General features: G+C 36.6%; 1 protein-coding gene across 5 annotated transcripts in view; it reads left to right on the top strand.

The window, feature by feature from the left end:
* The window catches only part of LOC117420647 (lipopolysaccharide-responsive and beige-like anchor protein), a 311,185-nt gene that overhangs the window by 228,927 nt on the left and 60,200 nt on the right, over positions 1-22,058 (top strand). For all 5 annotated transcript variants that reach the window (XM_034034155.3, XM_059028772.1, XM_034034157.3 and 2 more), the window contains 5 exons: positions 946-1,063; positions 4,947-5,049; positions 8,069-8,184; positions 8,574-8,686; positions 17,157-17,297. In XM_034034155.3, the coding sequence (XP_033890046.3) occupies positions 946-1,063; positions 4,947-5,049; positions 8,069-8,184; positions 8,574-8,686; positions 17,157-17,297 (591 nt within the window). The remainder of the gene's footprint in view (positions 1-945; positions 1,064-4,946; positions 5,050-8,068; positions 8,185-8,573; positions 8,687-17,156; positions 17,298-22,058) is intronic.

Raw genomic sequence — 22,058 nt, 5'->3', positions numbered from 1 at the left:
TTCATAATTAAGCTTTGAAATGAAAAGGCAAAAACTGAGGCAACAATGAAACAAAGTGGGTTAGGGCTAAAGATAGGATTAGTTTGAATTGTGTAGGCAGACTAAGCATCTGTGTCTGTCAAGCGGGATGACAGGCATTGTAACAAGTTACTCTGACAACCGCTTACTCCATGGAGAGATTAGGCTGAGTTCATCTGCAGCTTTTTGTTTAGCTTTAGCTGACAAAATGATACTTAACCTCTTATATAGGCAGCCCTTTGCTTTCAGAATTACTGAATATCAGATTAATGGAAGCTTTAGCACAAGGGGGAAAAAAACACCTTCAATTTGTTGTACTTTTCTGCTGGTCTGCTTTATGTTTTCTCATTACCTTATTGCCATTTATCATTCCCGCACCAAAAAAACACCCAAAGGGTAAAATGTAAATGGTTTATGTGAAAACTGTTTAAACATGGGGTGGTACTCCAGATGTGTGTAAATGTCTCAGAAATATTTTAGTGTCCACTGTAAGCATGTAGTAAGAAAAATGCTAATACATCTCCAATGCATACTTACAGATAACTTGCCTAAAAAGTGAGCAAGTACTTAATTCAAAATATGTAAACCAATTTACTGCAAGTCTTTTTGATAATCAACACCTTATAGATTCCTTTGTAATATCACATTATGCTTCTAAGACAACTTGGCTATTTTTTAAAAAAATTTTTGTCAAGTGGCATGTTCTTGGGGTATTATATCTTGTCGCATTATCCTGTTTGAAAATGAATATTTTTTTATTTTTCTATTTTGATGTTTTCATCAATCGCCAGGTTTGTCATCTGATTATAAAAATATATATATATTTTTTAATTAAAGTTGATCAATAATATTCATGAATACTACTTTTCAAACCCATAGTTCATCAGTGGTTGATAAATTAACTGAAATCGCCGTTTTGTCCTCTAGATTCTCGCCTACACTGAAGGACTCCATGGAAAATGGCTCTTCACAGAGATTCGGGCTGTCTTCTCAAGGCGCTATTTGCTACAGAACACTGCGCTGGAAATATTCATGGCAAACAGAAGTAAGATTTTAATTACGCACAAGAAGAAATACAAAATTGATGAACTAATACAACTTGCTAATTATATTAATTGAGCTTTTGCATCAGGTAGAGAGACTATACTGTAGCATAATGCATACTATAAATTAGTATTAACTACTGGGATGAAATTAAGTATAGAACAAGCACACTAACAAAAATTGTATTTTATGTAGTGCTGGGACAAATATCCAAATATTCGAAAAAATATCTTTTGATGTGTATTCGGATACAAAAATCAGATGTTCGTATTCGCTACAAATGACAAAAATGACAATTAATTAATTAATTAATTAATTTAATTAATTATATATATATATATATATATATATATATATATATATATATATATATATATATATATATATATATATTCAGCCACTTTCTGTTGTGTGGAATGTAATAAAAACGAGAACCAAAACGCCATTTCCACGTTTGTTTTATTTGAAGTGTTTAAAGTTAAGTTTCAGTTTTCGTTTGCTTGTTCAGCTACAAAAAGGCACAAGTAAACCTCATGTTATTACTTTATGAAAACGTGTCTGTGGCCACTGTTTACTGTGAAGAAACGGCAAGGAATGAAAAAGTAAAAATAAATAAAATGCTGTGTGAACTTTATGTGCTATTTATTTCGGGAATAAGCAAAACCAACGTTTAACTTGAAACTGCTATTTGATATCCTTTGTTTTGTAGTTAATTCACGGGTATTTTTCTACTTTAACGTGTTAAATATTGTAACGTCTTGCTGTAAGATAAAGACACACACACGGGCCACGCCCCCTGCTGCTGTACTGTCTCCTGCCTGTGCTCTGAGCAATAGAATGTCTTTTATTACTTTTTAAAACGACTATCCGAGTGAATATTTAAATTGAGCGAATATCCGAACATGAGAATCCAGTGTAGGTCCCAGCACTAACTTTGTCAAGGCATCACAAAACATTGTCAATGAAAGATTAGGAAGCAGAGCATTTCTTTTTCTATCAAATTTATTTCCTTCTGTGAGTCATTTTATAGGTTAAGAGCAACCCTTGAGAGCATAGTATCTTAATAGTATTATTTGTTTTATTTGATAGTAGCTTTAAGAAGTGGCTTGTGACTTAATGACCAAAGGCATTTATAAATACCTCTTGTTTGTTAACAAATTACCATCTGTGTTACTAGAAACATAATGGACACTATTTGTAAATGCTGCGAGTGATTTGTTGTAATTGACTTTCCACATTCTTAAATAAAATCAGATAATCCTGGGTTTATTGCAGATCAATACCAACTGCAGAATACAGTAGAATTGTTCTTAAAAGTAAACGCTTGCTAGAAATATAAAGGTAATAAAACCAAAAAATCAATAGACTTTTTACCTTTAAAATATATCTTATTTCCCATATACCATATTTCCCATTTTAAACTTAATATCTTCAAGTCCCTGGTGGGTGCTTTTTCTTTGTTAGTTTGCCTTAATAGCATTGCAGTTCCAGCAGTTCTCCAGGTAGACACTCGCTCAAGCCATGTCCTTGTATTAACTCTTAACGGTGGAGGATCTCCTAGATGCTGAAAAAAAAAAAATTGTATGTACTTTTTTATTTTTTTTAAACTTTTTGATTTATTTTCACTAAACATAATTCATGTATCTATACCCAGAGAAGTGAAGTTGGTTGAATTAGGCCCCAGATTGTTGTTACATTTTGAGGCTTTTAAAGGTCAAAAGTAATTCCTGAACAAATATTGTAAAACGTTTTCTATATATCAGTCATAATTTCAATTTTGGAAGTGGCAAGTATATCCCTTCCCTTCCTGTCAGTTCAGGTATTTGTGGTGTATACCTCCCTTTTAACAATCTCCATTTTTTTCTGAGAAAGTTTTTCTTGAAAATTGATTTGTAACCTAATCGACTACAATGTCTTTAATTTGTAAAAAGCAATTGGAAATATTACTTTGAAGTTCTCAATATAATTCTCAATAACAGTCTCTGTAATAAGCAATATCGTGCAAAATTCAGCTATTCTTACACCCTACCCTAGTATATTTATGTCCCGCCTCTGCTCACTTATGATTGGACATCTGTATAACATGGGGCAGATCTTTGAGACTTCCATTGGTTAAACCTACTAAAGACCGTCAACTGTTTATGTCCTGCCTCCGCTCACTTATGATTGGACTGCCACAGAGAAAATGCAGTTCTATTGGTTGATTTTATATATATTTATTATTATAACGTATTAAAAATAACACCGTGTAACTTTTTTTTTTTTTTGGTTCCTGGGAAGTAAGTGTTATTTCCTAATTTCTTATGCCTCAAAAGTATAGAAAATGGCTATTATTCCCCACAAACTTTGCTTTTGTGACCAGGACAGTGATATTTTGAAATTTACCTATTTCCAATGAGAAAACGGGCGAATTTGTGTCTTTTCGTTCACATAAAGTCAGAAATGAGTAGTTTTTCGAGATTTACAATTATACTGTAAATCACTTTCACAAATCATCCCCCAAATGTAGTCTCCCATCATGTTCTCGTTATACTGTCCTTGGTAGCGGCGTTCAAAGTCCAGTATATCCTGGTGGAAGCGCTTGCCTTGCTTCTCCGAGTACGCTCCCATGTTCTCCTTGAATTTATCAAGATGAGCATCAAGGATATGGACTTTGAGGGACACCCTACAGCCCATTGTGCCGTAGTTCTTCAACCAGCTCCACATAGTTTTCGGCCTTGTGATTGCCCAGGAAGCCCCGAACCACTGCGACAAAGCTGTTCCAAGCTGCTTTCTCCTTACTAGTGAGCTTCTTGGGGAATTCATTACACTCCATGATCTTCTTTATCTGTGGTCCGACGAAGACACCGGCTTTGGCCTTTGCCTCAGACAGCTTAGGGAAGAAGTCTTGAAGGTACTTGAAGGCTGCCGACTCCTTATCTAGAGCTCTGACAAATTTCTTTATAAGGCCCAATTTGATGTGCAGTGGTGGCATCAGCACCTTCCGGGGGTCCCAGCCGTACTCATCATACTTCAAGGCGTCCAGCAAGGTCTTGATGCTGTTGTAATCCTCTTTGAGGTGCACCGAGTGAGCCAGGGGAAGAGACGGGTACTTGTTACCATTATGGAGCAGCACGGCTTTGAGGCTCCTGGATGAGCTGTCAATGAAGGACAGTATAACGAGAACATGATGGGAGACTACATTTGGGGGCTGATTCATGAAAGTGATTTACAGTATAATCGTAAATCTCGAAAAACTACTCACTTCTAAATCTTTTGTATTACTTTAGTATAAATACATGTTAATTTGGATTCATATGTTGTTTTTTTCTGACTTTATGTGAACGAAGACACACAAATACGCCCGTTTTCTCATTGGAAATAGGTAAATTTCAAAATATCACTGTCCTGGTCACAAAAGCAAAGTTTGTGGGGAATAATAGCCATTTTCTATACTTTTGAAGCATAAGCAATTAGGAAATAACACTTACTACCCAGGAACAAAAATTGTGTTACATAGTGTAATTGTTATTATTTTTAATAATCTTATTAGTATGTCTCAGTCTGTGGTTGTCCAGTTTGTCTGCATTAACCTTTACACATGCTAAACAAAATGTTTTTATTCCAGGGCCTGTAGAAGAAAAATGAATGTAGTTTCTTTAAAAATATGTTGCATGCAATGATGTCCATGTGGCCACATTTTCATGAGCTCTTGGCAGCATGATGATTATTACATTGAATGTATTAATTTGGACTGTGCTTGAGCTGAAAGAATATAGACAATGATTTGATTTATTTAGAGGCTAAAGGTCTTGAACAGCAGCATCTGCTCTATATAGGAACACTCTGCAACGAGTGATGTGGTTTTCCACGCTCATTTTTTTTCATTGTTTGTTTCACTGCAGCTGCTGTCATGCTCAACTTTCCAGACCAGTCTACAGTAAAGAAAGTTGTTCACTGCCTACCGCGTGTTGGAGTTGGGACGAATTTCGGTTTACCACAGACCAGGTAACATAGCCTGAAATTGTACTAAATGCACTCCTTATATTTACACAACTGAGCCTTGAGCACCACCTGCCTGCTATGACTGCCTCCAATGAGGGCTCAGTGACTGCTTCTCCGCATTCAAGGCAGTCACTCTCTCTGATAGCTCTTTAAGAAAAAACATATTCTCGTATGTATATAGCATGGGCAAGGGCTTAAGATGAACATGGCTGAAATAATCTTTAATCAGACCGAACAATGGAAGAGCTTAGAAACAGAATGAGGACCAGTCATTAGAGAATGTGAGCAGAGCGGTGACAAAGTTCCACTCGTAATATCCTCCGCTCTTTCTTCCATTCCGCTCCACTGCTTGCGATTCCCGCTCCGCTCCCCCGCTCCAGACAAAATAGGCACGCTGCGCTCCGCTCACATGGTATTAAAAAATAACAATAAACTAGCTGTTTTTTTCCCCCCATTGTGTTGCCGATTGCAGATGAAGATGTAATGTACGAATTAATCTAATTCATTTCGAAGACACTTTCTCATTATTATTGATTGGTACTGAAAGAATGCGTAAATTGAAAATAAAGTAAATGTCCGGAAATATCATCTTGCAGTGAACAGTTTTAACAGGTTCCTACGATATCGTGTACTCACCTATTTTGAACTTTACATATGATTCGTATCAAATTAGCTTTATACTGGGCTTGTCTGTATGTTAATATCTCATAAGGAGCTCAGAGCAACCCATGAACACATATGAATGAGTAACAACCATTTGTTAAGGACCATCCTGCAGTGCATGAACTATCCTTAAGAGTGTAGAAATTATAAATCGTGTTCACAGAGCTGTATGGGGGAATAACCATAGAACTGTATAAGAACAATATAGGCTATGTAATAACCACAGACAGCTGGGCACACTGATGACATTTCTCACATTTTTATATGGCACAAATGCAGCTCCAAAATCGGGAGAATATATATGCTTCCCTCCATAATGAATTATAAAGTGCAACGCCAATCACATTGAATGTGAAAGACAAAAAATGCAAGTCTGTAAAATATAAAAGTGCCTAATTTTGGTTTCAAACAGGAAAACGAATGGTTACCATGCACAGGCATGGTGGAAAATATTGTAAAGAACTAAAGTCATTGTATTTTTATCTTGTTCTTAATTGTATTATTACTTGTACTGTGATTCTTGAAATGTATAGGGGCGTCTGCTAATAAATAAATAATAATAGTGACTGCATCTGTATTTGTCACCACCTTTTTTTAAACAAAAACTTTTGTGCAAACTCCATGGCCGAACATACATTTAAAAAAAAAAAAAAAAAAAAAAAAAAAAAAAACGTGCCGAGTTCTTCTCAATGCTCTAAAAGAGTGGGCCGGAAATGTCCACTGCAGCAACTACCCTGCTCCCATATAAAATTGGAGATAGAATATTGCAGAAATCTGGCTTTGTTTTCAGCCATACCAGAACATTATTGATAACTAAAAATTCAACATATGCAAGGTAACTTTAAACTGGTGTAATTCAGTTCAAATAAAAGTGTAATCGTGAAAGATACATGCTACCTTTTACCTTCACCTTTTAAGTGTGCTATTGTTTTTAGGGTGTATTTCAGTGCTTGCCATGAAGGGAAATCCAGTACAAGTCAAAATGTCTCTACACCACTAATGACAATAACTTGAAGGTTATCTTATTGACGCTTGCACCACAATGTCTTCCAGATCAAGCATTATTCAGTAGATCTAGGTTGCTCCGAGTCTTGGTGAGGACTATAGCTATACTTGCAATATTCTCAAAAACCCGAAAACACCTCATAAAAGCCCCCAAAGTAAAATGAAGTTGTAATACTGTTTTCTCAAATGTCCTCCAATTATTAAGGCTGCAGGGGAAGGGCTACAGTTAAAATATAATATTTATTCAAATAAAGCACAGAATAATTGTTGTCCTCAGTCATTCAATGTCAGGCCCATAAATCAGAGGGTGAAACAACACTAGAGTGTCAAGCTTGCCCCTGCTGAACTTGTGCAGCTGTGAAACTCCGAGCTTTTCGCAGAGCAACAAGAATGAAGCCCGTGGCGTGTGGCAATCTCCAGTTGCCAATTTTTTGTTGCGCTCTCTCCCTCATTACAGTTTTTTTTTTTTTCTTCTTCTATTTTTAAGATGCCATTACAGGGTATGAAACCAAACAGGAAAAGAGTTAGGAGCACGATCAAAACTTCAGAAAGATTCTAATGACTGTAATCTTGTACTCTGACAGTGATTAATACCTTAATTTGCTATTGTTTTAATTGGATTGCCAGTAATTTGTTTTAGGTCCTTCATACATCATTCCCCTGGAGCTAGAGTTTCCGTATGGTGCAGTGAGACAGAGATGCCCTCTTCACACCGTTTTAGAAGTTTAGCTACTTTTATATTTAGTTCAATTGTCATGTTGTTTCTTGCACAAAAACAAGTAAATGGTGAGAATTAAAAAGAAATGGTGATAATAGTTAATGTACCAACTCACGCTTTATGTACCAGACCAGAGTTTTTGGTTTCCTTGCAAACTTCATCATAATAGATTGATGCAGAACCAAAAAAATAGGTTCTCTCCCACCCTCCCTCCCTCCCAGGAATTGAATTCCTGGGAAAGACAAGTGTTTAAATTAATATGAAAGTGTGATAATTCTGTGCACATTGTTCAATTGTAAATATAGAAGTAGGCAATTGCAAACTCCTTTCAGCTCCAAATATTTCCAGTGTGAAAGTCCATTTGAACAAACCACAGCATGTTATCTGCATGTTATCCGCACTTGGTGTAGGATTAGCAAATGTGTTCGCTGAGGCCCTGACTCAAATGAGGAAGCTGCTAGTGCTGGCCTGCATACCGTTCATGAGCACTACATTCACCAACATAAGATTTTTTATTTTATTTGTCATGAAAATGTAAGCGTTAACCAAACTGCTATTGAATAAAATAAATAAAAAAAATAAAATAAAAAAATAGAAACCTGACATTTAAGATTTATAATGATGATCTTTTTCTAGGCGTATCAGTTTGGCTAGCCCTAAACAACTCTACAAAGCTTCTAACATGACCCAGCGCTGGCAACGCAGAGAGATCTCAAACTTTGAGTACCTCATCTTCCTCAACACAATATCTGGTAAGAGTGACTTCAGCTCAAAAGAACTGCTAGAAAAAAATGCCTTTAATGTATTTCCACCAGAGACTATGCGATGATTATTAGTGTCGCACATCCTTTACATTTTAGAAAATGAATGCTTTCAAAGCAGTCGATGACATTGTTGTACTTCTTGCATAGTCCTAGGCAACTTGCCTTTGTTTCGATTTGAAGTTTCTTTATAAAGTCTTTGCTGGTGGATAAAAGCATGACATTTGTTTGCTGGTACTTTAACAATGTGATTCCTAAAGGTATTGGATAATATGCACATTCAGAAGTTTAGAGCCAAACTTAATTGAGTTGGCTGACATGTTACCACCTTTTCTTTTCATTGTTCTTTTTTTTGTTTTGTTTTGTTTTTTTGTTGCTAGGACGGACTTTCAACGACTTGAATCAGTACCCCGTGTTCCCTTGGGTTATCACCAACTATGATTCAGAAGAGCTGGATTTGACACTGCCCAGTAATTTCAGAGATCTGTCCAAGGTATTTTGCACTGGAGCATGTTTTTATGATTGACAAGCCCATGGAATCATCTTCTGATTTAAATTCCTGTTCCACTCGCACTTTGTTTTCATTTTGCAGTTTACTGCATCAGTTGTCAGGCATTTCTCTGATGGGTCTTGAGTTCAGGTCCAGCCCATGCAAAGGGGACAGTGAGTCATAGGAAATGAAGAAGTCATTGAAATCAAGTGATATGAGAGCTGTGTGGGACCCATGTGGAGTTGTTTAAATTGAAGTCCCCAGTGAACACAAAGCAGCTCAAATTGAGGGTTAAAATCAAAATGGCTGATACTGTACAATATTAAGTCAAGTTTAAATTGATGTTAATGCTTTAATGGAAAGAAAAAAGAAACCAGTTTAGTGTGTAATATTTTCTGCAGGTTTTTTTTTTTTTACTCTATTATGGTGCAATGGAGCACTGTGGAGAAAATGTATATCCATGTATGCAGATTAGGTTTATTATTATGCATTTCTTAGCAGATGCCCTTATCCAGGGTGACTTACAGTTGTTACAAAATATTGTATTATAAAGTATCACATTACAAGTTAGCATATTATGAAATATCACATTACAAAATATCATAATACAGATAAGCGCAGTTATGAAAGTACAATAAGATCAAATTATAGTAAGAGCAACATCAAGAATACAGTAAATTATAAGTAAGAGTGAGTTTGACTTAGAGCAGTTAAAAGGTATTATAAGGACCTTTTTATTTTATTGTGTTACATGTTCCCTTGTGTTGCTACAGCTGTTTAAGTAAGGTGTGTGTGTGTGTATTTTTATTTTTATTTTTTTACATTTTGACCATGTTTTTAAACTTCTAAATTGCATTCCATGCCTCCAAGATGGCTTCCCATGGACCTGCATGGTCCACTCAAACTACATTTCACATCATCCTCCTGCTCACATATGTAACTGAGATGGATTTACCAGTGAGCAGGAGGTGATGATGGGAAATGTAGTTCTGAGAAGTACATGAAGCCATGTTGGAGCGATCATAGAAACAGCCAGAGAGCACCTAAATTTAAAAGTGAAGAAAAGTGGTCAAGATGATAAAAAATAATAATTAAAACAATACACGCACCTTACTTAAACAGTTGTATCAAAACATGGGAACATGTAACACAATACAATAAAAAAAGTCCTTGTATACCCCCTAAAACTTACAGTAAATATTTGCTTATATGAGTAAAGTCCAGTACGAACACGTAGTATGATAAATGGATCAGAATGATTTCAAGTAAGGGCAATTACAAAAAAGAGTAAAATCAAATGCAAGATACAGTAAGTAGTTATAGGTAGGAGCAGCAGTTGAGTGCAGCAAGGTATGGAGCAGTTCAGTGCAAGTACAAGCGAATGCAAGTACTGGTACAATTGGGTGCCATAGAGTCCAATATGGTCTAGAGTTGTGATGTTTACAGATGCTGTCTGAACAGGTGTGTCTTGAGGAGGCGCCAGAAGGTGGTCAGGGACTGAGCAGTCCTGATATCTGTGGGCAGGTTGTTCCATCACTGAGGGGCAAGGGTGGATGCTCCTAGCCTACAATAGATATTTTAGATCGTATTCTGGTTTAATCTGATAAACCTTTTGATATTGTACAAATATTTAACCTTTACATTAACGTAGACCGAAATGACCTTCCATATGTGTGTGCAGTGGTTTGACAAATACATTTCCTGCTTTTATTTTTAATTATGGTCTAGCTTGTTAATTGACAAAAATAACTTCTAATCTTTCTCTGTGAAAAGTGACTTATCTGTATAGCAAGGACAGTAGCATTTTAATTCTAGGTTTATTTCATCCCAGTTAATCACTTAAAAGCACCGATTAGTCTTGGTATAATTGCAATTGATAATTATTTAGAGAGCCGCCTCTTTAATCACCAGACAGTGTTTCTGCTGATACTGATCAACAAACTAACTGCCTGCCTGCTCACAGCTAGTGTTTCCACTGCTCAGGCGCACTATACCTGTAGCTTGGAACTGGGTCCTGTCAGCTGAGGCCAAGAAAAGAATCTACTAAAGAATCTATTATTGATAAATAACAAAAAGACTACTTCAAACCGCCAACAATGTGTTTTCAAATTCCTGCATTTTTTTATTTTAACTCCACTCACTACATTTGTTGCCTATTCATTGGCTAAAAACAAGCTCACAACCATTGGTCACAAGCATATACTGTAAACAACAAGCAATATCCCAAATGGATCACATTTAAGGAAAATTAGGAAAATAAAATGAACTTCTTAAGGAAAATTAAGATTATAATGATGCAAAAACACTTGAAAATACCAGTAGCAAAAATACAACTGTGCAGAAGAATGGTGATCTAAGTTATAGATATGTTGATACTAACTAATTTATTATTGAGAGTGCCTGACCCCAAGAACAAAAGAGGAATATTGCTCAGTCTAAATTTGGTTTTAACTCTGAAATGTAGACACAAGCTGTGTGTGAAGGTGTTAAGGGGAACACTTTTCCAGTCGCGGGAGTAGATCACAGAAAATAAAGTGAATAATACCAGTCAACTACTGTAGCCAACCTGTCAGAGAAACTTAATATTTTATAGGCTTTGCATAGGGTTAAGGCTTCAGACAATGTAAATGTGCTTTATACCATGTCAATTATGATCAAACCATATTACTTTTGAAAGGGTAAACCTATGATGTTTTTCACCCTATCTGAATTGTGGTTGAGAAGATGAGCACTGTATTAGGAAGAGTGAGTGCATTTTATTTTGATAGCTCGGCTTAAATTATTTAAAACCATCCAAAGGGGAAACGAGCAATAACCATGCATCAAGTCTGTGTAATGGACCCTGTTGTGGGAGGACGTGGGTTTGTTTTTAAGGCAAGACAATACTAGTGGACATCTGCCCTAGACAGGAAAGCTGAGTAAATCACAAAACTGTGAAATTAAGTGCCCTTTGAAAGATAAAATAAAATTGCAGAATGTAATTGTTTAGAAATACCTGCAAGATGAAAAGTCCTATCCAAGCTATACAGACAGCATGGGGTTTACAGTAATAGGCCATATTTACTGAGCTTTTGATTTAGGGCAAAGCTTTATTCCCCCCCCCCCCACCACCTCCCCCACAAAACTATGAGATTCAGACTAAGTACTCATTATTTTTTTCTTGTATTCCATCTTGGCAATACATTCTACAGTCATTCTACACAAAGTATGTTTCTCATTAACTATGAGTTTAATTGTTACTGTGGAACACTTTTTTAATGGTCCTGTTACAGGCGTTTCATGCCTTTGCAATTTGTTTTTAAGATTTCTTCATATAAATAGTTAAATAAAAAGGATAAATTGAAGAGGCAGAGCCTGAACCTGCCCTCAAATTCCCCAATCCCACCCCCCTCTGTGTTAAATGGGTACATCCCGTCTGATGTGGCCCCACTACCTGCTGTGCTTATTGAACATCAGCCATTTCCAAAGCACCACCATATTATTAGCCATTAGAAAACACTCAAAATGCTCCTTTTTACAAACCAAATCACACCTGTCGTTCAAGCAGAGTGATTTGTAGCCGAGTGATGCCTTTTAAACAGGTCTGGAGGTACAGAGTATATTTGCTTTCAAGAGGCAGACAAGCTGCAAATGCACAGGGGCAGTTCCCTTTCATGGCTGATATGTATTTCTTTATTCTGTACAATCTGCTTGTGGCCTGGAGAAAAGGCTTCACGCCCTGCCTCTGATACCTCACTTGCCTTGCCTTGTGCTGTCTGTTTATTTGTGCTTCGTATTGCCTCCCAGGTTGAAACATGATGGCAATAGCTACTTTACCCTTTCCCCCGAGTTCTGACAGCCCAATGCTGTGCTCAGTCAAGCTTTCACACCCTGGGGAGTCAAATGGGAGGGAGGGCAGTCTTTTGGATACCCGCTTCTTTATTTTATTTTTTTATTTATTTGTTTTCCTTCCTAGCAAATCTCAGCAATCTTTTATTACACTTACTATATTCATTTTGTTGAATAATATCAGTGCACAATCACTGAACTGTGCATTCTTAGGACTTCAAATGTAATTTGTGGGGTTTTTTTTCTTCCTTTCTTAGCATCAGTGCTCCTGTCTTTTAGCATTGTGATAGAAACAGGTCATATGGGACCAATGTCATCTGGGGCTGAAGCTGCTAGGAAAATAGTGTGACATACTGTCATTAAAGAATATAGTTTTGTTGTAGAATTTATGTTTTTAGATGGAATGATTATGCCCTCTTGGGTTCTCTTATCATAAACTTTAACCTTTGTGTGACATCGGTTGCAGTGGAAGATCACGTTGTCTTAACTCTTGGGCTGACTGCTGGCTAGCCTCACATAAAATTAAAAGGGTTTAGTCAGAGGATGTGCCTCTCTTCCATTCTCTGCTTTATCCATTCTGTGTTATTTTAAACCAGGAGATCCATGAGCAGGAGACCCGAGGAAGCACAAAGTGTATTTGCCTGGAAAAAGAATGACAGGAAAATTTGTTATAGGCTAGAATTGACTTTGATTTAAGCTGTGAAGCACTGATACAGACAGTACAGTAGTCATTTTTTGGATGTGTGGAGGAGTATCGTGGCAATAGCACAGTACATTAACTCTTTGCAAAAAGACAACCTTACTATACATAATTTATAGTTTTGGTGTGTTATTTTATCTCACCTAATAAAATATATATTTTCAAGATCTAAAGTATTTGTATACATTTAGTAGAGTATATAGGTAATAACAATATGGTCTAGACCAGTATGTGCATTTATATGATGGCAGTGTAAGCATTTTTGAATGTACAAAAGGTACAGTATAATAAGCTTTTACTGATTCAGTTAATTAATGCCATAAAAAGTCAGTTACTGGTAATGCATTTTTACTGTTTAAAAATGATCTTGCTGTTTTAAAGAATCATGATCTTCATAGATCATGCATTTATTGTATAAAGATTTTATTTTGTAACTCGCATTTTAAAAAGCTTGCATAATCTCCAAGTCGTGATGCTGCTGTATGAGAAATATTTTAGTATCATAATGGGTATCCCACCAATTAAGAGCTAGCTTTAGTTTGTCAGAATCTGTTGACTAGAACCAGATCAAGACTGCCTTATATCTCTGTATGTTGCAGTACAATTTTGTGCATTATGTATTTTAAAGCTACAGGCGTTGTTTTGTACAGGAATAACGTACTTGTCTTAACAAGTATCGGTTTCAAACACTCAGGATTATTTGCTGTTGATCATATTGTATGACATTGCATAAAACAGATAAGTTACCTGAGGGTATGTGTCATTCACTACAGGTTAATTTCAAGTAAAAATGAACCTTTTCTAGTATTATCAGAGAGTCCTATTTAGTGCCTTATTGTAACAATATTCAGTATTTGAATTTTTATTCAAATGCACAGCAATTCTGAATTGTCTATGTTCTGCATTGCTTAGGTTCATAATTTAATAAATAAGAGAAAGTACTGTAATATATACATGCTATGTGTGTCAGTTGGGGAGGGGGGGTTGGGGGTAGGGTGGCGTTGCTACATTCGTAGAAGAATACCTTAACAAATGTGCCCTGTAACTGCTGTACAGCTAATTAGAAACATTTAAGCACCTCATTTATTAGACCAGTTGTCAGGGAAATATTGGCCAGCCCTGGTAGAACATATTAGCCCAATACATTGTCTTCACTTTATCATAAGCCTTCTGGGGATGCAGTGATATACAGCACTGTCACAGCAGATCTATTGTGAGAAGGTTTCCACAACGTACTGCTCTGTGCCATTAATTTATAGCAGTAAACAATGTGTAGCACTCGAGCCACGGCAAAGCAGAGTTTTTTAATGAGGTAGATGTTATTACTGCAATAAATCAGCACAATCGTGTAATGTATAATGCAGTGTGTGTATTCCCGCTGTAACTTCACTGAGTAAGCCAATAGTGTATCACTGTCAGCAGTACAGTCTCACTGCAGGGCTACACAGTCTCTGCCTCTTTGATGGGTCCTGGCTGATCTGCTTCTACAGTAAATACAGAAAGAGCAAAGAAATAAAGGATGTCGAGTAATTTTCCCTGCTGTGCACCCAACTGTTACAATTGCTGCAGCAATCAATATTGCAGATGCGTTCTGGATGGATTTCCCAGTGACAGTGCTATTGTATGAAAGCAATGAAATCGATTTTAAATTGGCTAGGGCTCTATATTCAAAAGGGCATTATTTCATTACGATTGATCTGGAGGCAAGACATTGGGAGTAATAAAAAACTGAACTGGATCAAAATGATTTCTTAAAATGAGTAACTAAATAATGGTGTAAATCCATGAGGATTTGATTTGGGATTTAATTCAAGGCTAATGTAATTTATTTGGTTTTGTGTCATCATCAGGGGGAGAGGGGGTATTTGTTACATATTTTGCCTTTTTATGTCCTGCAGGTGAAAAATCAACCATTCCATTTTTTTTTTTTTTTTCCACAAAACATTTGTTCCCACAAATTCAAAAAATTAAATAACAGCATACATTGGCTCTTCAAAGTGGCTAGTCACTTGATATATTATTTATTTTAGTGAAATACACAATTCACGTGCTAAATATGTTCTGTTTGCACATGTACAGTGCTGTGAAAAAGTATTTGCCCCCTGTCTAATTTTCTGCATTTTTGCATATTTTTGACACTGAATGTTATCAGATCTTCAACCAAAACCTAATATTAGATAAAAGGGACCCTGAGTGAACAAATAACACAAAAATTTGATACATATTTCATTTATTTATTAAAGAAAGTTATGCAACACCCAATTCCCCCGTGTGAAAAAGTAATCGCCCCCTTAGACTCTAACAGGTTACGCCACCTTTAGCAGCAATAACTGCAACCAAACGCATCCTGTAGTTATTGATTAGTCTCTCACAGCACCATGGAGGAATTTTGGCCCACTCCTCCATGCAGAACTGCTTCAACTCGGTGACATTTGTGGGTTTTCGAGCATGAACTGCTCGTTTCAGGTCCTGCCACAACATCTCAATGGGGTTTAGGTCTGGACTTTGACTAGGCCATTCCAAAACTTTTAAATTTCTTGTTCTTCAACCATTCTGATGTAGACTTGCTTGTGTGTTTCGGATCATTGTCTTGCTGCATGACCCAGCTGCACTTCAGCTCCAGCTCACGGACGGATGGCCTGACATTCTCCTGTAGAATTCTCTGATACAGAGCAGAATTCATGGTTCCTTCAATGATGGCAAGACGTCCAGGTCCTGATACAGCAAAGCATCCCCAAACCATGACACTACCACCACCATGCTTGACCGTTGGTATGAGGTTCTTACTGTGGAATTCAGTGTTTGGTTTTCGCCAGACATAACGGGGCCCATGTTGGCCAAAAAGTTCCACTTTTGACTCATCTGTCCATAGAACATTGTTCCAGAACTCTTGAGGATCATCCAGGTGCTTTTTGGCAAACTTGAGACGAGCATTCATGTTTTTCTTAGTGAGCAATGGTTTCCGCCTTGCTAATCTGCCATGAATCCCATTTTTGCCCAGTGTCTTTCTGATGGTGGAGTCATGAACACTGACCTTAGCCGAGGCGAGAGAGGCCTGCAGATCCCTGGATGTTGTTCTTTGTGACTTCCTGGACGATTTTACGCCTTGCTCTTGGAGAGATTTTGGCAGGACGGCCACTCCTGGGAAGATTCACCTCTGTCCCAAACTTTCTCCATTTGGACAATATGGCTCTGACTGTGGTTCGGTGGAGTCCCAGAGTCTTAAAAGTGGCTTTGTAACCCTTTCTAGACTGATAGGCATCAACAACATTTTTCCGGAGGTCTTTTGTTCGTGGTATGATGTGCCTCTAGAACCTGTGTGCTGACAACTTCACTCTGATGGTAAGGGCCAAAGTTAGTCCAATTTATATTGGGCAGGCCTGGTCCAAACAAATGAAAAAAGCACCAAACTTTGGTGTCATTTTTTCTGTCAGTCCCCGTCTATATACTACTACAACCCACAAAAATATCTGACCAAATACAATGTGAAAAATGTGCAAAAATGCAGAAAATCAAACAGGGGGCAAATACTTTTTCACAGCACTGTATATATTAATCTGTTTGGTGAACTGCTCTTTCTAATAGGGTTTTTGTCAAACCAGACGATGATAGAAGCTTTGTATTGTTTTTTATAAATGCATTTTGAATTTCAAATGTTGTGATACATTAGTGAAAAATGTGCTAAAAAACTAGTATTGACTTCCTTTTCGTTATTCTTTTTTCTTACTTTTTTATGCATAAATCAGGACATACATTGTTTTATTCTTAATTAAATAATTAGTTCATGTCCTACACGTTTATTACACCGACAATTGAAGAACCATTCATATTTCTTAGTTTCTGTGCCTGCATAGCTATTAAGAAAAGTGTTAAATTAGTACAGCAATGATAAGATGTAAATGTGATTTTTAGTTTTAATTTTTTTTTTTTTTTTTTTTTTTTTAGCCCATAGGAGCTCTCAATCCAAAGAGAGCAGCCTTTTTCTCTGATCGCTTTGAATCCTGGGAGGATGACCAAGTCCCAAAGTTTCACTATGGCACCCATTATTCAACTTCAAGTTTTTCACTCATGTGGCTGCTGAGAATAGTAAGTATTCTACAGATTTGGTTCCATTTTTGTATTTTTTGCTTTTTATATTCTATTCTGTGTAATATGTATTAAAGAGTAAGTAGCGGGGTTCCTAAATATATAGTGTTACATGTCCCCAGGTGTTGCTTAATTTTTATTTTCATTCTTAACATTATTATTATTTATTTCTTAGCAGACGCCCTTCAAGTGTTACAATACGAGTAATACAATAAGAGCAAGAAATACAATAACTTTTGTTCAACATCCTGACAACTGTTTACACTTATAACTTTAAAGTCTGTTTCAAAGCTCTTTTCAAAATGGACGCTCCAGTGCACTGATAGTGTAAGGATTTTTGCCCACATTGTCAGGTCACACAGCAATAATGATCAATGGAGTGGTACGGAACAGAAAAGCCAGAGGACTTGTTGTTGTTTTACTTATTTTAAATCACTCTTCCTGCAGTGATTTAGAGGACAGATCTCAAACTCCAGTGCACCAGATCGGCCATTTTGAAAAGAGCTTTGAAACACTTTAAAGTTATAAGTGTAAAAAGTTGTCAGGATAAAAAGAGAAATTACAGGTACCTTATTTAAATAGTTGTATGAAAACGTGGGGATGTTTAACACTGTATTTTTTCCGAACCCCGCTACTTACTATCTAAGAGGTGTGGGTGATGAAGGCCCAAATATTATACTGCTGTGTTAAATTATTGACTCATTATTTTAAAGCGTGCCTAATGAATAATTATAACATACATGCCAACAGTCCCTATATGGTCGGGACAGTCACGATTTTCCTAGCAAATGTCCCGCGTCCCGATGCATAGGAAGAAAGTCCCGATATTTACACATAGAAAAAAATCTATATATTCTGCACAGTAGAGTTAGTGAAAGCCACACGCTGTGCTCTTCGTGCGGCTGACACATCTGCTGATCACTAACTTACCGGTATACAAAGGTACGTTTCATTGTGGCTATGTTTACTGTCATGCTGGTTGTGCGGTGTTGGGTTGAGGGGATATGTCTTATTTTATGATAGTGTTTTTTGCGTATGACCCCTCAAATGTGTATGATACGTACAAGTGTTACAAGTTAATATGTATGGAGAAAGCCACTAAAAAGAATCAACTGCATATACAATATTGTAATTGTCAATTGATTTTTTTTGTGTGTGTGCTCAGTGCAAAACTTATAATGGAATGTTTGTAAATCTGGCACTTTGACTAGCTGATTGGAACTTAATGATTTATAATTAAGCACTAAAAGTATGGGTGGGGGTTCTTGTTGCCTTGCTGACAGGCACCAGGTCCAGTGAAATGAAAACGAGTTTCTACAGATATGAGGTCTAAGCATATGATAATAAATCAGTATGGTGTCATCAGGGATCACTAACATCTGCAAATACTTCAGATGCAATCATGATTAAGTAAATTACAGCATCCAGCAACCTCATTAAAGGTTGTGTCAGTGGGTAATAACAGTTTGTATAATAATAATAATAATAATAATAATAATAATAATAATAATAATAATAATAATAAAAACAGTAAAATCCACTAAAGACAGCCCTGTAAATATCGGAACACAAGCGTGTATTAAGGTAGGCTTGCAGCACAATAAAAACCAAACATGGTTTTAAAATTAATAAAAGCAATAAGTATCATCTTTATTAGCACATATTATATTTATTGTTCACCCTCAAAATGTGTACATTGGGAAGCATGGACAAACGATGAAAAATTAACCAGCAACGAATCTTCATTGCAAAACAACTGCATGAAATACTGTGTTAATACAAAAAATAAGTTCATACTGTTGGCCCACAACATACTCAAAAATGCTTCAAACTGTTTAAATATCAACAATAAAATCAATACCAAGTACCAGTTTTATTACAAAATCAAAGCAAAAGTGACTAATTTGTTTTTATAATTTGTACATTGATAAATAAGAACGCTGGCAAAGGAGCAAAATACAAATATTCATTGCAAGATTCAAATGCACGAAATACTGTTAATACAAAAAAAAAACACATACAAATACACTAAAAGGCAACCCTGTTAATATCAGAAAACTAGTTTGTATTTGGCTTACTTTCAGCACACTCAAAGCTTCACAACTGGTTTTAAAAAGTAACTGTATGCATTATGTGTACCTTAAAATAAATTAAATTCAGTTTTCTTATCATTCATCCTGAGCCTCAGGGTCTCTATCGCTGTTGAAAAACAAATTGGTACAGCCATGTGTGTGTATTGACTGGAACATTCAGTATGACGCGCATCATCCAGACCCTCATCTCTCCCTACACCCCCACTCGACCTCTCCGCTCCTCCTGCACTAGAAGACTGGCTGTACCTCCTCTACGCTCCTCTGCCTCCAGAGCCCGCTCCTTCTCAACCCTCGCCCCGCAGTGGTGGAATGACCTTCCTACAGATGTCAGGACTGCCCAGTCCCTGACCACCTTCCGGTGCCTCCTCAAGACTCACCTCTTGAGACAGCACCTGTAGAACTCCTCTTTAAGTGAGCAGAGGCGGGACATAAACAGTTGAAGGTCTTTAGTAGGTTTAACCAATGGAAGAGTCAAAGATCTGCCCCATGTTATACATATGTCCAATCATAAGTGACCAGAGGCGGAACATAAATATGCTAGGGTAGGGTGTAAGAATAGCTGAATTTTGCACGATATTGCTTATTATAAAGACCATTATTGAGAATTATATTGAGAACTTCAAAGTAATATTTGAATTGTTTTTTTACAAATTAAAGACATTGTAGTTGATTTGGTTACGAATCAATTTTCAAGAACTTTCTCTGAAAAAAATGGAGGTATACACCACAAATACCTGAACTGACACAGGAAGGGAAGGGATATACTCACTGCTTCAAAAACTGAAATTATCAAAAAATAAAAAAATATATACTTCAGTACAGAAAAGACGATATGGAACAGCACTGGCTACAGCAATCTAGGATGTCTATCGAAGTCATCACAAAAACATGAACGTTCCCAAAGGCACTTGCGAGCCACTGTAACACTCAAAACTTTGGACAAACGTGGATTAAGAAAGAAGAACATAAGAAAGTTTACAAATGAGAGGAGGCCATTCAGCCCATCTTGCTCGTTTGGTTGTTAGTAGCTTATTGATCCCAGAATCTCATCAAGCAGCTTCTTGAAGGATCCCAGGGTGTCATTAATGTTCAACTCAATGAGCTGAAGGGTAGGGATGCAATACATCACAATGAGCAAGTAAGAAAAAGATTCTTAAACGCTTGATTGATTCTGTTTACCTTGGCAAACAAGAACTGGCATTCACAGGGCATGATGAAGGCACCAGTTCCTCAAATAGAGGTAATTATGTGGAATTACTTTCTCTAATTTCTGACTACGACAGCATGTTTAGCAATCACTTGTCAATAGCCACAGTATTCTCTGGTACCTCTAACAAGATTCAGAACGGCTGAATCTCTTCGCTGCCTCAGATTCTGCTAGATGCAGAAGTACAGGAAGAAAGCCAAGTACGTAGCTGTAATGGTAGATTAAACAACCGATGTGGGAAACGCAGCTCAGCTGTCTTGTGTTTTCAGGTATGTGACTGACAGTGGGCCTAAATAACGGTTGTTCTATGAAAATGTGTTACATTTACTAAAACAATAATAATAATGCTTTTACAGACCAAATTCCCATTGGGCTTATTTTAATTTTTTATACATTATATTGATTTTTTAGTATTACTATGCAGCTATAATATAGTTAATAATGTGCACAGATTAATCTACCAATTAATCAACGAATGACCATAAATGAACCGATCAAAAATGTGTGTCTGTCTATCTATCTATCTCTCTGTCTATCTATCTATCTATCTATCTATCTGGATAGAGTGCATACAGTTTCTTCTATGTGTTCCATAGTAACCATGACCCTATCAAAGAATTAGAAGCTAGTTTTACATTTGACTGAAGATTTTGAACGGTTTTTAAAGAAATGCGTCATGCGGCCATATTGATTTACACACAAACACCATTTTTGAAAGTCAATTGTATTGACACAGGGATGGTGCTTGTCAACTTTGGAGTTAATAAAAAAAAAAAAAAAAGTTTTCCACTGAAGCGGTTTTAAATATAAAAAGAAAATGTACGTCTGGCGGCCATCTTGTTTTACAAAAGAATACCATTTTGCTCTATTTGAATTCCATTGTCCCCAGGATGATGCCTACCAAGTTCAGAGTTAGTTGGTTAAATGGTTTTCAAACAGAAGCAGTTTGATGTTTGGGGGCGCTTTTCTGTGAATTTGGTGGCAGTCATTTTGATATTAAAATTTATCGCAGCAACTACTGCTTTGCAAACTTGAAGCGGGTTTGGTTGTTGATGACGTATGCCAAGTTTCAGACCAATTGCTTCACCGCTTCCCAAGAAAACTGAATTTGCAAATTCTGCCAAGGAAATATTTCATTCAACGGAGGAAGCACACTTCCTTAATGTGCGCCACATTATTTTATTTTTATTTTATTTATTTGCTTATTTATTTTTAAATATTTTATCGTTTTGCGCAATAACTGTAGATAAAGCATTCTGTATTGGAAGCCACACGGTTATTATTAATGGATCACAGAGTTATCACTGACATAAACCAACAGGATGTATGATGTTTTCTTTCCGATTTAGTTCCTGAGAAGAATAGTCACCGCAGTTATTATTATTGAGGTGTACTTGCCACTCACTGTGTGTTTTTGTTTTCTGTAAAACATTGATATCCTGTCAGTTAAGAAAAGGCTTA

The sequence above is a fragment of the Acipenser ruthenus genome, chromosome 1 (genome assembly GCF_902713425.1).
Source record: "Acipenser ruthenus chromosome 1, fAciRut3.2 maternal haplotype, whole genome shotgun sequence".
In the NCBI taxonomy this organism is placed as follows: Eukaryota; Metazoa; Chordata; class Actinopteri; order Acipenseriformes; family Acipenseridae; genus Acipenser; species Acipenser ruthenus.
The sequence above is the reverse complement of the archived record's forward strand: the minus strand, read 5'-3'. Positions and strand labels throughout refer to the sequence as shown.